We start from the raw sequence: 14,438 nt of genomic DNA on the forward strand, positions 1-14,438 counted from the left end.
AGCCTTGAGCAAAAAGCTCAAGGAGGGGAAGAGGCACTGTGGCTCAAGTGGTAGAGCGCTAGCCTTGAGCTGAAGAGCTGAGGGACAGCGCTCAGGCCCAGAGTTCAAGCCCTACGACCGACCAAAAAAAAAAAAAAAAGAAAGCTCAAGGAGGAAGGTGGAAGGGAGGGAAGAGAGGGCGAGAGGAAGAGATTGAGAGGGAGAGGAGGAGGGAGAGGGCGGAAGAGAACTAAAGCTAGGTTACAGACTAGTATCCATAGAATAAAAACATCTGAGACACCAATGACTTCCTACCTACTTTCTGATTGGCTGTGGAGATTATTTGTAATGGTAGTAATGAGTTTCCTTAAAGTTTATGTTTATACCTGGAATCTAGAAATGTTTTAATCTGTCTTGACTCAGTAACTGTGTGGGCTAGGTGAGCATGTAGATCTTTTCACACACTTGCATCTGTATGATGTTGGCTACTAAGATGTAATTTCCATGTATTTCAGTGGCTGTATCAAATAAAATGTTTGCTAAAACCAAATCTCCTGCCAGCTGGTAATTTAAGGCGTATGAGTATTTTTTTCTTCTTCTAGCTGATAGCCACTCTATTACTAGGCTGAGATCTGCTTTCTAACCTAAAGTGGTGAATTGGGATGAAGGGCTAATTAATGCTCAGTATTTGAGCCTTGGTTGGAGGCAATGCGCTCCTAGCAGGTTGAAGAGGGCAGATCAAAGTCCGGGAGCCTAAATTTGCTGAGATTGCAGGAGGACCCCCCAACTCAGCCCCTGCTTCCTTCCCCTTAGCCTCCCCCAGAGAAAAGGGACTTGAATCTTTTAGCCCCAGGACGCAAGCCAGGCTGGGCAGCAGTTGGAACTCCTTAAGGCCTTCTGAGGATCGCTGCGATTCCAGTGATTCTTAAAGGTCCTAAGAGCACCAACAGTGCCGGGGCTACCAGGCCCGAAAAGGTCAGGTTGTCCATATTGCTAAGGGCCGCAAAGGTTTGAGGGAAGACATACTGGAGCTTTCACAGGAAGGCTGATTGGCTCGTTCTCATGTCAATCAAGACTTCCGATACTAACCGGCCTTTCGGTATTCAGAATAGTAGCGAACCGCTCTTTCCCAATGTAGTGAGAGCCAAAATCAGAGACTATTGGGAAATACCCCAAAGGGCCAAAGCAACTCCGGAAATGGCGCCCGGAACTACTTCCTGCAGTATAGGCCAATGAACTCTTTCTTTTGGCAGCATAGCTAGTCCTTCAGTCCAGCCAAAGGCAAGAGGATTTTGATTGGCTGTTCCGCCCAAGGGGGCAGAGACCAGGGAAGCCTCGTCCAAGCACGTGCGATTATTGCCCAGTTCGCTAGTCAATCACCGTGCTCTCTGGATGGGGCGGGAACCAGAGCCCTAATATCCCCGCTTTTTCCCGGCCCGACTCGCCGGGAGGCTGGGACTCCGCGGGGCCCAGAACCAACCGCGTGGGCGGAGCCGTTGCTCGGCTCCGGCTGTTCCCCCGCCCGGAGGCGCGGGGTGTGGCCGGGAGCGCGGCCCGGAGCGCGGAGGGCCGTGCGGGGCGAGCCTGGGCGGGGAGCGAGCGCAGGGGCGGGGCGGGGCGGGGTGGGGGCGGGGCCGGAGGAGGAGGCGGAAGCGGCAAGCGAGCCCGAGTCGGACCCGAATCGAAGCCAGCGTCCGGGGCCGGCGGAGCGGCGTCGGCGGGGTTGGCCGGGGAGAAGGGGCGCTGGAGCCTTTGGGCGGGCGGGCCGGGAGGTCGAGGCCGGGGCGCGGGTGACGGGCGTGTTGAGGGCTGGCCCCACGCGGTCGCTGGAGCGGGCTGCGGTCCCGCGCAGCCGGGGGAGGGGGGAGATGCGACCGGGGGCCCCGGGGCGGGGCGGGCGGCGGCGGCGGCGGCGGCCGCGCGAGCGGCGCTGGGGGCGGGTGGCGGCGGCGGCATGAGGCGCGGGGCCGGTGTCCGCGGGAGGGAGGCGCTGCCCGCGGCCCGGTCGCTCCCGCTGCAGCTGCTCGCCGGCGCGCTGTACCCTGCCAGCTGGGCCTCGGCCGCTCTCGTCTCGGCCGCCTCCCGGGCCGCCGCTGGTGACCCCTCGCCGCGCCGCCGGAGGCTTCACCCGCGCCCTCCCTCAGGACGCGCCCGCGGAGCTCGGGCTCCTTCGCCTCGGACCCGAAGGCCGCGTTGTACGGGGCGGCGGCGAGGCCGGAAGATGGCCTGGGTGCTCAAGATGGACGAGGTGATCGAGTCTGGGCTGGTGCACGACTTCGATGCCAGCCTCTCGGGCATCGGGCAGGAGCTGGGCGCCGGCGCCTACAGCATGAGGTACGGGGCTCGCGGTGGCTCTCCACGGGGGACGGGGGTTGGGAGCGGGGGGAAGGCCCCGAGGGCGCGGGTCGGGGTCCTGCCGCGTGGCTGTCGGGGCCTTGGGCACCCCGCAGGCCTCTGGGGGACGGGCGGGCGGGCGGAGAACGTCTCCCGCGGGCTTGGATGTCGCTGGTAAGGTGGCTAGGGTTGGTGGTGGGGGAGCTCCCCTTCCTTTTAGGGGTGGCTTACCAGCCCTCCCACCCCCCCGGGGCTGGAGCGCACCGCACCGAGAGGCAGCTGCCGTGGGAAAAGTAGTCTCTGGTGTTTGGTCATTTCCTCCTCGGTCGTCCTACCGGGTGATCTTGCCCCGTGGAAGTTTTAATCACTTGATGTTGTAATAGTCAATCATACCGCGAGAGAGGGAGCCGCGGCCGGGAGCAGAAGCGGGCACCCGCGCGCATTGTGTTTTCCTGATTGTCCCATAGCGAAGTTTCCCATTTGGGGGAACTAGCCGTTTCCTCTTGCGGGGGGTGCTTTAAGATCAGTTATTGGAACCACACACACACACACACACACACAATAGTCCGCACACACACACACACACACACACACACACACACACACACACACAATAGGTTAGTCTCTGCAGTGTGTACCAGCAGCCATTCATTTTGTTTAGTTTTGAGAGATTGAAGCAGATCGTTTAGTCTCTGCCCTTCATCCAGGTGAACGCTTAGCTGCTTGGAAGCTTTTCTTTAGAGTTTTTTTTGTTTTTTAGCGGCCTTGTTGAAATACAGTATCTAGTTTTTTTTAGCGGCTTTGTTGAAATATAGTTTATGGAGCCTAAAAATTCACTCCATAGAAGGCTGCGATTAAGCTCGTTGGTATGATGGAGGGTAGGTGTAGAGTAGCTCTTCAGAGCAATGTGCGTGCGTGTGTTTGAAGGGCTGTCAGCTGCCTAGTACCTTCCGCCAGCACCCTGCCGGGGCTCCAGAGGACGGGGACTTTCTCTGGTCCAGAGGACGGGGACTTTCTCTGGTCCAGAGCTAGATCCTGGGGTGATTGGAGCTGAGTCCTGAAGTCATTTGGCTTTTAAATCTTAAAAGAGAAACCACGACCCAGCCAGAACAGTGAAGACGTTTCTGGGAGTGTGGAAACGGTGATGGAAAGCCTGTTTAACGGAATGAAGCCACCAGCGCCTGGTCCTGATTTGGACTCCCCGAACTTGGCACCTCCTCTCTTCTTGCAGTTGTGTAACTCCAGGGCTTTAGATGAGGCGGCTTTTTTGTGTGCGTGTGTGCATGCTGTGCCTAGGGCTTGAACTCAGGGTTTGGGCACTGTCCCTGAGCTTTTCTATGCAAGACTAGCACTCTACCACTTGAGCCACAGCTCCACTTCTGATTTTCTTTTTTGGTAGTTTATTGGATATTAGTCTCACAGACTTTCCTGCCCAGACTAGCGACTGTGTAGGTGGTTTATTTTCGAAAACAACTGTCTCTGTTGTTGAGAAAAATGGAGCTACTGAAAGACATGAGGTGACCTAAGAAAGAATTTCTAGAGGTAGTACATTTTACTCAGGGATCAGGAAGGGAAGATTTGCTTTATTCTCTCCAAGTTCAAGAAGTAAACGAGAAAATTATTGGAAAGATAACTTCTTGATAAAAATATTTTTTTTCAGGCAGCTTTCCATTTTTTTATTCTAAGGGGAAGTGTGCTTACTGTATTTGCTTTTTTTGAATGGCTTAAAACAGAGGTATTTCTTATGGCTTATTTTAGGAAATGGTCTCCGCAGCTTTTGGGGACCATAGTTTGAAAGAAATAAATGGTTTCAATGGTATATGACCCTTAAGATATGTATTTATGTTAAGGAATGTAGGCTGATGGTATTGGGGTGTGCTGAGACTAATTTATTTTCTCTTTTTTAGTAGCTCTGTAAATTGAACTGGAGCCTAATTTCTGATATTACCTTTGCTCCCCCTCGGTTCTTATGTTGTGTGTTTTGTGACAGCGTGTGTTGTGAGCTGCTGCAGGTTCTGTTTGTAATGAGGCAGTTCAAACAACACTTCTTTAAAATCTTAGCTCATATATCAGGATTCTAGAGGTGAATGAAGAGACCTTAGAAACTTGTCTAAATGAGTGGACTGAAGATTGAAGATGTGATCGTTCTAACTAAACAACCAGTGGTGCTCTTAAGGAAGGCTCATTTCCCCCGGCTGAGTGAAGGTTGAAACCCACTGTAACCTGAAATCTGGGTCATTCATGTTTTCGTGGAGTGTGCAGCAGATAACCAAATGTCTTTAAAAAAAAAAAAAATAAAGCAAAACCAGCATTTCTAAGAGGATCTTTTAGGCAATTTGAATTTTTTTCTATTACATGAAACAAAATCTGTAGCAAGTTAATCTTCAGAATGAGGTCAATACCAAACCTAACTATATGTATTTATATACTTACATAAATGCAAAAAATATAAAAAATGAATGTACACATTTTTTGATGCCGGAGCTACAAGCATGAACTCTTTGTGTTGGTTCTGGGGCTTGAACTCAAGGTCTGGGTGCTGTTCCTGCGATTAAGGCTAGCATTTTACCACATGAGTCACAGTTCCATATTAGGCTTTTTTAGTAATTTTTTTTTTTTTTTTTTTTTTTTTTTTTTGGGTCCGGTAGTGGGGCCTGAACTCTGGGCCTGGGCGCTGTCCCTCAGCTCTTCAGCTCAAGGCTAGTGCTCTACCACTTGAGCCACAGCGCCACTTCCGGCTTTTTTCTTTTTGCTTATGTGGTGCTAAGGAATCGAACCCAGGGCCTCGAGCATGCAAGGCAAGCGCTCTACCACTGAGCAACCTTCCCAGCCCCTTTTTTAGTAATTTATTGGTGATAAGAGTCTCACAGACTTTGCTGTCTGGGCAGGCTTTGAACCATGATTCTCAGATCTCAGCCTTCTGAGTAGCAAGGATGACAGGCATGAGCCACAGGTGCACAGCTACTTGGGTACTGTCCCTGAGCTTTTCTGCTCAAGGCTAGTGCTCTATCACTTTGGGCTATAGCTCCACTTCTGATTTTCTGTTGGCTAATTGGAGGTAAGAGACTTATGGACTTTCCTACCCAGACTGTATTCCAACCTTGATCCTCAGATCTCAGCCTCCTGAGTAGCTAGGATTACAGGTGTGAGCCACCAACGTGTAGCTGAACTCTTACTTTGGAAGGTTTTAAATGGCTTTTAAAAAGTTACTGTACTATTATAACAATTTTGCAGCCAGGCTTGGTGGTAAGAGGGAGGCTGCGGCAGGAGAATCACTTGAGTCCCAGTGGTTCAGTTAGCCTGAGCAACGTAGCAAGATCCCTGTCTTTAAATAAATACTAAATACAACTACATAACAGTATTACCTTTCAAAAGGCATAGTCTCAGCTCTTATTTGTTACACTTGACTTATGTTGTAAAACTGTTTCAAAACAAAAGATATACTTTGCATATTTTGAAGTGGGAGATACATCCATGATTTATAAGTAATTTGCCAAATCAAAACTGGTTCTAGCCGAAGATAAACTTTCTATATTGATCTGTAGGTCAGAGCGTCACTTTACAGAATCAGTAGTGTAACATAAAAATTTTGACTGAGGCAAGTATTGTTAATAGAAGAGTAATGCTAAGGTTTATTATATAGCTATTAATAGCTAATTTTAGTCTTCTAACACAGGATGTCACTGAATAACTGATGTATGACTTTGAAAGTGTAAAAAGTCAAGATCAAGAGAAATTTCCAGAACTTTTTGTACCTGAGCATAGTTTCAGAATTGATAGGAATATCTGGAAAACTTACCTTTCAAAGTTTAAAAACTTTCTAGACTTAATCTGTAAAAAAGCTGTGTTTTGTAGGCTGTCTCTGGTTTTTGTAGTTTTTCTTTTTTTTTTTTGTCCATCATGGGTCTTGAAGTCTGGTCCTGGGTGCTGTTCCTCAGCTCTTCAGCTCAAGACTAGAACTCTACCACTTGAGCCACAGCACAACTTTTAGTTTTCTGGTGGCTTATTGGAGATAAGAGTCTCATGGCCTTAGCTGCCTGGGCTGGCTTTGAACTGCAGTCCTCAGATCTCAGCCTCCTGAGTAGCTAGGATTATAGACGTGAGCCACTGGCACTCGGCTTAGTTTTTCTTTTTTAATTTCATTTCATTAAACAACTCTTAGCTAACAGGTAGACGAAAACAAACTGCCAAGATTGAGTCTTCAGGGCATAGATTTCCAACTCTTGGTATCTGTCCATCCGTCCATCCATCCATCCATCCATCCATCCATCCATCCATCCATCCATCCATCCATCCATCTATCTTATCTATCTGTCCAATCTTTTTGTCTTCACTGGAGCTTGAACTCAGGACCTGAGTGCTTTCCCTTAGACTTTTTCTTTTTCTTTTTTTTTTGGGTGCTTCCGTGGGGCCTGATGTCTGGGCCTGGGCACTGTCCCTCAGCTCTTCAGCTCAAGGCTAGCGCTCTACCACTTGAGCCACAGCACCACTTCCAGCTTTTTTCCTTTTGCTTATGTGGTGCTGAGGAATTAAACCCAGGGCCTCAGGCATGCAAGGCAAGTGCTCTACCACTGAACCACCTTCCCAGCCCCCCTTAGACTTTTTCACTTAAGGCTGGCACTACCACTTGAGCTACAGTGCCACTTCTAACTTTTTGGAGATAAAGATTTTCCTGCCTGGGCTGACTTTAAACTGTGATTCCACCATCTCAGTCTCCTAAGTAGGCTACGGTTACAGTGAGCCACCAGTGCCTTGTTAATAATTTTTGCTCTTTAGGATAGACTAACAAGTCACTTTGATGCCTTGGAAAAGAATTTGCTGAATATTGAAATCTTACATACTCAAGAAGTTTTTATTTAAGAATTATTGTGACTAATTTACATGGCTACTGGTTCAGTTGGGGTATCCTCCAATTGAATTGTTTATTAGCATCAGTTAATGTTGTTTGAAACCTGGCAGCTTATTGATAAGGCCTTATAAACTTACTGTTTCATACAGTAGGACTTGTTGGTTTATCAAGGCACACAGCTATTTGCTGTTGGTGGAAATCTGATGCTTCATCTTTTTTCCCCTGTAGGTTTTGTAACTGAATTTTTTATTTTATTTTTTGTCAGTGAACTCAGTACTCGGGCACGGTATCCCAGAGCACTCTGGCTCAAGGCTTGCTCTCTGCCACTGAACCACACTACTACTTCCTTGTGACTGAATTTAAAAGAAGTTGTATGATGCTTAGTTGCTTGCTTTTGGACAAATGTAGAAAATGGATGTGAAGTTGATTCTTTTCTTTTTAAAAGTTTTTTATCTACTTTAAATTTTTTTAACTTTCTAGGTATTTTGGAGATTATGGAAATTACCTTGATATGAAGTATGACAAAATTAATATTTATTAACTAACGTATTGGTATTTGAGCTTTTTAACTTAAACAGTTTTTATTTTGGAATAATTTTTACAAATTACAGAGTCAGTGTAGGGAATTTATATTTATACCCTTTTCAGTTTCTTGTAAAAATGAAAATATCAGTTTGGTATAGTACTATTCTACAAATTACAAATTTCATTTGAAATTCATAAATTTTTCCTTATTATTACTATTATTTTGGTTGGACATGGGGCTTGAACTCTGGGCCTGGGCACTGACGCTGAGCTCTTCACCTCAAGGTTAATGCTCTACCACTTGAGCCACAGGATCACTTCTGGTTTTTGGGTGGTTAATTGGAGATAAGAGTCTCAAGGACTTTCCTTTCCTGCCCAGGCTGGCTTAGAACCACGATCCTCAGATCTTAGCCTCCTGAGTAGTTAGGATTATAGGCATGAGCCACCGGCGTCCAACTCCTTATTTATTTACCTATTTAATTTTCGTGGTGCCAGTCCTAGGGCTTGAACTAAGTAAGGTCCTGGATATTGTCCCTGGACTTTAAAAAATAAAACTTATTGTTATAAAGGTGATGTACAGGGGCTGGGAAGGTGGCTCAGTGGTAGAGCGCTTGCCTTGCATGCATGAGGCCCTGGGTTCGATTCCTCAGCACCACATAAGCAAAATGAAAAAAGCCGGAAGTGGTGCTGTGGCTCAAGTGGTAGAGCGCTAGCCTTGAGCTGAAGAGCTGAGGGACAGCGCCCAGGCCCAGAGTTCAGGCCCCAGGACCAGACCCCTCCCCAAAAAAGGTGATATACAGAGGGTTACAGTTATATAAGTCAGGTAAAGAGTTTCTTTTTAGACAATGTCACTCCTTCTCTCCTGTCCACACCCACAAGTTGTATAGTTCATTTTCAACATAGTGTCTAATGAGTATCCCTGCTGCATTTATTTACCCATTTGTCCCTCTATTTCTGTGCTCCTCTTTACCCACCCAAAGACAGATAAAGGAACAAACAAGACGAAAAGAAAAGAAAAACACAACAATGGGAAAAAACCTCTTGTTTCCATTTCCTGGAGTTCATTTGGATAGATACTGTTGCATATGATCAGAGGCACATATACATTGTACCTTTGTGTTCCTCCTCTAAGAGTATATGCCCTTGGTCCTGAGCTTTTCTTTTTTTTTTTGGTCCCGTCGTGAGGCCTGAACTCTGGGCCTGGGCGCTGTCCCTCAGCTCTTCAGCTCAAGGCTAGCGCTGTACCACTTGAGCCACAGCGCCACTTCCGGCTTTTTTCATTTTGCTTATGTGGTGCTGAGGAATCGAACCCAGGGCCTCAGGCATGCAAAGCAAGCGCTCTACCACTGAGCCAACTTCCCAGCCCTGAGCTTTTCTTTTTTCTCAGCTACAGCCCCAACTCTTAGCAGTGATTTTGAGTATTACTTGACTGCCACTGGAATTATGTTTCTGGTTTTGTTTTGGGCCACATGAATGGAATGGATGTTGTATATTTTGTAATCACTTTTTAATGAAAGCATCAAGAAATTTAAAGATACTTAACACTACTGGTCATTGGTTATTACCAAGTTTAAAAACAATAACAAAAACTATTTTCAATCTGACATTGGTGGCTCATGCCTGTAATCCTAGCAATTTAGGAAGCTGAGAGCTAAGGATCATAGTTTGAAGCCAACCTACCCAGGAAAGTCCATGAGACTCTTCATTCTAGTTAACCACCAAAAAGCCAGAAGTGGAGCTGTAGCTTAAGTGGTATAGCATCAGCCTCGAGCAAAAAGCTAAAGGACAGCAACCAGGCCCTGAATTCTAGCCCCAGTATGAGCATAACAAACAAACAATTTTCAATTTGTAGTCCTAGCTATTCAGGTCAAGATCTGTAGAATTGCAGTTTGAAGCCAATTCAGGGAAGAAAAGTTTGAGATTTCATCTCCAAAATAATAGAAGCAAAGCTAGAAGTGGTAGAGTATCAGCCAGAAGTTGAGGCCTGGAGTTTACTCCTACCTCCTAAAAAAAACCCCTCTGTTACCCAAAACAGAAAACTTAGTCCTAAAAATGGCATTTTACCCCTCCAAATCGTTTAAATGTTTGGCTCAGTGAAACACAGACTCATATATATGCTACTGGAATGTTTGGTTGACATATATGAATAATGCCACCCTCACATAGATAAGTTTTGAAGGAAGGAAGTTTATATTAATAGACACCTTGGGTATTATGGATGTACTTTTTGATGCTACACTAATACTTGACAAGGTAGTTTCTTTTCCTTTGTTCCCCTCCCCTCTCCTCCCCTCTCCTCCCCTCCTCTTTCTTTCTTTCTTTCTTTCTTTCTTTCTTTCTTTCTTTCTTTCTTTCTTTCTTTCTTTCTTTCTTTCTTTCTTTCTTTCTTTCTCTCTCTCTCTCTCTCTCTCTCTCTCTCTGTCTCTGTTTTTGAGTATTTTATTGGAGATAAGAGTCTCAGAGAGGGGCTGGGAATGTGGCTCAGTGGTAGAGCGCTTGCCTTGCAAGCATGAGGCCCTGGGTTTGATTCCTCAGCACCACATAAGCAAAAAGAAAAAAGCCGGAAGTGGTGCTGTGGCTCAAGTGGTAGAGCGCTAGCCTTGAGCTGAAGAGCTGAGGGACAGCACCAAGGCCCAGAATTCAGGCCTCATGACCAGACTCTTCCCCCCCCCCCCCCCCCCAAAAAAAAAAAAAAGTCTCACAGACTGTCCTGCCCTGGCGGGCTTCAAACTGCCATCCAGATCTCAGCCTCTTGAGTAGCTAGGATGACAGGCCATGAGCCTGTCATTTAATTTCTTTAAATATACAAAGTATATTTTGTACTATGTCAGGGTATTTCTTGCACTCTGTTACTTTAAATGTATTGCTGTGTCTTTTTTTTTTTTTTAAACTGATCCTGGGGCTTGAACCTCAGGGTCTGGGCACTGACCCTGAGCCTCTCTGTGTTTAAGGTTAGTGCTCTATCACTTGAGCCACAGCGACACTTCAGCTTTTTCTAAATAGTTTATTGGAGATAAGAATCTCATGGACTTTTCTGCCCAGGCTGGCTTTGAACTGCCATCCTCCTGAGTAGCTAGAATTATAGGTGTGAGCCACTGGTGCCCGACTATCTTGTCCTTTTATTGGATCTCATACCTTGTATGATTTTGAAATATGCATTCATTGAAAATTTGGAAAATAGTTTTTCTGAATTGTGCAAATGTTTCAGATTTTGACACTTTCTACTATATAGCATTAAATAATTATATTCCATAATGTAGTTACCATTTCCTTAAGGAGGGGAGGGCTCACGATAGAGAAGGAGGCTTAGATTTCATTATTGGCAACATACCATCAAATGTTTCCTTTGAAATGATAGGTTCACTTTGTTAATTTCCAGGACATTTCTGTGGAATATCTAGATCTAATATTTCTTTTTTGTTTGTTTTGGTCAGTCATGGGGCTTGAACCCTGACTGAATGCTCTACCACTTTGAGCCACAACACCACTTTTGGTTTTTGGTGGTTAGAGATAAGAGTCTCACGAACTTTCTTGCCAATGTTGGCTTCGAACCACTATCCTGTAATCCTAACTAGGATTACAGGCATGAATCACCAATGCCTAGCTAGATCTGACATTTCTGTTAAAGTTCTTCCTTCCTTTCCTCCTCCTTTCATTTTTCTTTTCTTCTTCTTTTTTTTTTAATAATCAGTGTTTTTTTTTTAAGTGCAAATGATGTTTCATGAGAAAAGCAGAACAAGCTTTTCCTTCGAGCTTGCAGAAGTTAAGTAGCCTACAATTGGCAGAGATGGAATTTGGAACTCCAGGCCTTTATCTCCAGGCCTTTTCAGTGCATCTTTAGGCATTCTACCAATTGAGAATTCTCTTTATGGAGGAAAATTTAGGGAATGCTATTTCTTCATATTTTTGTTTTCATTGCTGGGTCTTATTTTTTTCTTCAAGACCTTATGGACTTAGTAGTGCTATAATAATTTGTAGCATCTCAGGTTATCTGTGTAGTTGGCCATATCTTTAAATAATGGTAGATTTGTTTCTTTGTAATTTTTCCATTTTCTTTTGCTCAGGGCTAGTGCTCTACCACGTTGAGCCACAGTGCCACTTCTCGCTTCCAGGTGATTCAAAATGAGAGTCTTATGGACTTTACTGCCAAGAATGGCTTTGAACTGCGATCCTCAGATCTCAGCCTCCACAGTAGTTGGGATTACATGCATGTGCCACCAGTGCCTGGCTTATTTGGGCTACTTGAATCAGTGAATTGGTATATTTTTATCCTTTCTGGAATTTTCTCAGACTTTATCTCTTCAGGTATCACCTTTGTGCTATTGTTCCCTCTTCTAGGACATCAGTGTAAAATATTCTCACTTTTCCTTCTCTGCATTTTCTCATTTCCTTCTCTGTGTTGTTTTGTGGATAAACTTAAGTATTCCCTTTTCCAAATTTACCCTTCTCTTCTGTGTGAGTTGCTGTTAAACCTGGGTTCCTAATTTTGGCAATTCCATTTTCCAGTTCCAGAAATTCTGTTTATTCCTTCTTAGTTTTGCTGTCCTTTTAGTGTTTCCTGTTTCTTGCAGGTTTTTTCAGTCTTGTCTTTTATTTCTTCAAACTTTTATAGTTTGTGTCATAATTTAGAATGAAGTCTTTGGTCTGAGTCATTTTGTATCCAATTAGGAAAACAGAAATTACTTAGATGTTTCCAGTGGGGAAGGGTTTAATGATAGCAAAGATGCTAGAAGGGTTAGGAAGCAGGGCACAACTGATGTTTCCTGAAGTCTTGGTAGCCATTGTGTGTAGTTGCCTGCTTTGTGCCTGGATTTGCTTTGTCACTTAATTTTCCACAAGTGCTTCTCTTTGGAGCAACCTAACAAGACTCTAGTCAGCAAGAAGTAGTTTTCAGGCCGCTGATCCTCTGCAGCAGAGGCAGAAAAGAGCTGAATACCAGGAGACAAATTGGAACTGGGTGTAGACCATCTGTTGTTTTTGCTGTTGGTTTTTATTCCTAGAGTCTTGTTTGTCCTTTTATGCTTGGTTATTTTTGAGTTCTGGCATTACAGAATTACTTGGAATAATTTGACATGTAAGACTTTTCATGTGTTTGTCATACTCCTGGGAGTCCTACCTTAATGCAAACTTAGCCATTTCCTAGAGAAGCTAACTGGTGCAGAGAGATTCTTGCAAAAGCTTGCGTATTTTCTCTTTACCTATATACCCTGGGAAGCTGGGATATCCTAGACCCACAAGGCTGCCAAAACTGCAACACAACTTTGTGGTTCTACTCTCAGGCTGGGAAGGTACCAGTTAGAAGCTGCTTTGAATGCCTTGATCTACTTGAGTTATTGCACTTCCATAGATTTCAGCCTGTTTCTTTTTTTTGTGCTGTTACTGGGATTTGATTCATGGTTTATGCATAGCCTCTTGACCCATACTCCCATTCTGGTTAATTGGAGACAGTCTCTTTTTTTTTTTTTTTTTTTGGGTCCGGTCGTGGGACCTGAACTCTGGGCCTGGGCACTGTCCCTCAGCTCTTCAGCTCAAGGCTAGTGCTCTACCACTTGAGTCACAGCGCCACTTCCGGCTTTTTTTTCTTTTTGCTTATGTGGTGCTGAGGAATCGAACCCAGGGCCTTGAGCATGCAAGGCAAGCGCTCTACCACTGAGCCACCTTCCCAGCCCTGGAGACAGTCTCTTAGGCTCTTCTATCCAGCTATTTAAACCATGATACCCAGATTTCAGCCTCCTGAATAGCTAGGATTACAAGTATGAGCCACCTATGACCAGCTTTCATCCTACTTAGTTCTTCAATACTTTTAAGAATATATATGTGAGAGCCAGGCACAAGTGGCTCACACCTGTAATCCTAGCTACTCAGGAGGCTGAGATCTGAGGATTGTGGTTTGAAGCCAGCCTGGGATGGGAAGTCCCTGAGACTCTTACCTCCAATAAACTACTCAGAAAAAGCTGGAAGTGCGCTGTGACTCAAGTGGCAGAGGGCTAGCTAGCCTTGAGCAAAAAAAGAAGCTCAGGGACAGCACCCAGGTCTTGAGGTTAAGCCCCAGGACTGGCAAAAAAAAAAAAAAAAAAGGTGATATAAAGGGGTTACAGTTACATAAGTGAAATAGAAAGTACATTTCATAATGCCACCTCTTCCTTTCCTCTCTCCCAGTTTTCCCTCTTGACCCCACCCATGAGTTCTATAATTTATTTTCATCAATGTTGTTTTGATTTACATTTCCTTTTATGGCCAGAGACATTGAGTATTTTCTCAGGTGTTTATTGCTGCTACTTCTGAGAAGTCTTTATTTAGCTTCTTTGCCCACTTATCAACTGAATTATTGATTTTGTTCAGGTTAATTTCTTGAGCTCCTTGTAGATATTCTAGATATTAGGTTCTTATCTGATGTGTAGTTGGTAATGATCTGTTCTATAGGCTTCCTTTTTAGCTTAATAATTATGTCTTTAGCTGTCTAGAAACTTTTACTTTGTTGATTCTCCAATTTGCTGAGCTCCTGGAACTGTACTCAGAAAGTGACTGACTGTTACAAGTTTTTTTGTTTGTTTTTGTTTTTTGTTGGTCATGGAGCTTGAACTCAGGGCCTGGGGACTGCTTCTGAGCTCTTTTGTTCCAGGCTAGTGTTCTACCACTTTGAGCCACCGTGCCACTTCTGATTTTTGAGTGGTTAATTGATGATATGAGTCTACCTTTGAACCCCATCCTCAGATCTTAGCCTCTCCCGAGTAGCTACAATTATAGGCTT

At 44.9% G+C, this 14,438-nt stretch overlaps 1 protein-coding gene across 5 annotated transcripts in view; it reads left to right on the forward strand.

Moving 5' to 3' along the window:
* Nucleotides 1-1,636: 1,636 nt before the first annotated feature.
* The window catches only part of Ubp1 (upstream binding protein 1), a 57,932-nt gene continuing 45,130 nt past the window's right edge, over nucleotides 1,637-14,438 (forward strand). For 2 of the 5 annotated variants that reach the window (XR_006145241.1, XR_006145240.1), the window contains exon 1: nucleotides 1,935-2,313. Coding sequence is in view for 3 of the 5 variants with exons in the window: in XM_042666458.1 (XP_042522392.1) it covers nucleotides 2,201-2,313 (113 nt within the window). In the remaining 2 variants the exon portion in view is untranslated. Of the gene's footprint in view, nucleotides 1,702-1,934; nucleotides 2,314-14,438 lie in introns of those variants that run through there. The other 3 variants (XM_042666456.1, XM_042666457.1, XM_042666458.1) reach the window with 2 other exon arrangements.

This window comes from Dipodomys spectabilis, unplaced genomic scaffold (genome assembly GCF_019054845.1).
Source record: "Dipodomys spectabilis isolate Male_0828 unplaced genomic scaffold, ASM1905484v1 ptg000365l, whole genome shotgun sequence".
Classification (NCBI taxonomy): Eukaryota; Metazoa; Chordata; class Mammalia; order Rodentia; family Heteromyidae; genus Dipodomys; species Dipodomys spectabilis.